The 2087-nt window shown below is 49.8% G+C and overlaps 1 protein-coding gene across 1 annotated transcript in view; it reads left to right on the top strand.

The window, feature by feature from the left end:
* Positions 1–311: 311 nt before the first annotated feature.
* The window catches only part of LOC311126429 (calcium/calmodulin-dependent protein kinase type II subunit beta-like), a gene marked incomplete at both ends in the record, with an annotated part of 42938 nt that continues 41162 nt past the window's right edge, over positions 312–2087 (top strand). Inside the window, 2 exons of the mRNA XM_084200430.1 lie at positions 312–380; positions 843–880. Of these exons, the coding sequence (XP_084056556.1) occupies positions 312–380; positions 843–880 (107 nt within the window). The remainder of the gene's footprint in view (positions 381–842; positions 881–2087) is intronic.

Genomic DNA, 2087 nt, shown 5'->3' with positions numbered 1-2087 from the left:
AGAGGAGAGAGACTGGGACGGTCTTACACTGACAGGTACAGAGGAGAGAGACTGGGACGGTCTTACACTGACAGGTACAGAGGAGAGAGACTGGGACGGTCTTACACTGACAGGTACAGAGGAGAGAGACTGGGACGGTCGTACACTGACAGGTACAGGTACTGGGACAGTGTGTGTGTGTGTGGGTTTGGTAGAGGACCCATTTCAGGCTGTAGCCCTGAAGGGGACCGTGGGGACAGGCTCCAGTATAAACCCCAAATTCGTTTTCTATCTCTGCCTCTTTAACTAATTAACCTGTTCCTCTTAATGAGGTTTTGTTGCTCACGGCAACCCATATCAACCCTCGCTGGGCCACGACAAATGGGACAGTATTAACCCAGGTACAGTTCTGTGTGTGTGTGTTCCCTGTGACACAATGGATACTGACTGTTGTCTGTGGAACATTTCCCGTGTTGCTGAGGATTATGGGTATTATGCTAAACAGACCACTGTCTTTAGTATGAACAGGCCTCCTCTCCTCTCTAAATCTCCTGAAGGAGGAGTGTTGTGATTATCAGGGCCTGGTGGACAGGTAGATTATAACCTGTCTAAAACTCTGACTTTACTAGGAGGACCATAGATTTTCTCTTGTTACAGACAACTGTCTGGTCCCCTACACTGTGGGATTCTTTTTTACCAACGGAATGCAATGTGGTTGCATTTGGGTTACCCATCTTGTACAAATCAACTAGAACTCCTACAGGACTACAGGTTGATACTGTTACACCTTTGTGACCTCTCTGATCTCCTGTTCTATCAGCATCTCTGACCTGCTGTGTCTCTCCTGTTGTTTCCTATTGCAGCAGCCAAGAGTTTGCTCAACAAGAAGGCAGATGTCAAGGTAAGGCCCTGTCCTCTCTCTGCTCTCTCCTCTCTCTCTCTGCACCCTCTCTCTCACTCTCTGCTCCCTCTCTCTCTCTGCTCCCTCTCTCTTCTCTCTCTGCCCCCTCTCTCTCTTCTCTCTCTGCCCCCTCTCTCTCTTCTCTCTCTGCTCCCTCTCTCTCTCTCTCTGCTCCCTCTCTCTCTCTCTGCTCCCTCTCTCTCTGCTCAGTTATCAGGGTTAAGGCCCTGTTTCTCTCTCTGCTCAGTTATCAGGGTTAAGGCCCTGTTTCTCTCTCTGCTCAGTTATCAGGGTTAAGGCCCTGTTTCTCTCTCTGCTTGGTTATCAGGGTTAAGGCCCTGTTTCTCTCTCTGCTCAGTTATCAGGGTTAAGGACCTGTTGTTTCTGTATGCTCTTCTCTATTCTCTCTCTGGTTGTGTCTCATTCCCTCTCCCCATCCCCCTGCTTTCTCTCCCCCATCTTTCTCTCACCCCGCTTTCTCTCCGCCCCATCTTTCTCTCCCCCATCTTTCTCTCTCCCCCATCTTTCTCTCCCCCATCTTTCTCTCTCCCGCATCTTTCTCTCTCCCCCTCTTTCTCTCTCCCCCTCTTTCTCTCTCTCCCCCTCTTTCTCTCTCCCCCTCCCCCCTCTTTCTCCCCCCTCCCCCCTCTTTCTCTCTTCCCCCTTTCTCTGTCTCTGCTTTTGCTTAGCTTGCATGTTTCTGTGTAGTTGAAAGTGTCTCTTGCTCAGTGATTTGTGAACGTCTTTATTTCAGTGTGTGCTGTGCTGTCTGTGATGCGTGGTAGACGGTGTTGACTCAATTTGCAATCATCATAAAATAGTGGTCTCTAGTGTAGTGTGTGTGTGTGTGTGTGTGTGTGTGTGTGTGTGTGTGTGTGTGTGTGTGTGTGTGTGTGTGTGTGTGTGTGTGTGTGTGCGAAAGGGAGAGAGGATGGAGGATGGGGAATAGAGTGAGCATGTGTGTTCTTGTGAGTATGAAAATGCGGGAGCTTGTGTACATGCATGTGCAGGTGTTATCGTGTGTGTGCGTGTGTAATAAGCATAGGTGTGTGTGTGCATGTGAGCCTTGTGTTAGCTGCTGTCTGGTCGGTGTGTGTGTGCGTGTGAGCCTTGTGTTAGCTGCTGTCTGGTCGGTGTGTTTGTGCGTGTGAGCCTTGTGTTAGCTGCTGTCTGGTCGGTGTGTGTGTGCATGTGAGCCTTGTGTTAG

This window comes from Coregonus lavaretus (genome assembly GCF_964263955.1).
Source record: "Coregonus lavaretus genome assembly, contig: HAP1_SCAFFOLD_770, whole genome shotgun sequence".
NCBI classification, from domain to species: Eukaryota; Metazoa; Chordata; class Actinopteri; order Salmoniformes; family Salmonidae; genus Coregonus; species Coregonus lavaretus.
The sequence above is the reverse complement of the archived record's forward strand: the minus strand, read 5'-3'. Positions and strand labels throughout refer to the sequence as shown.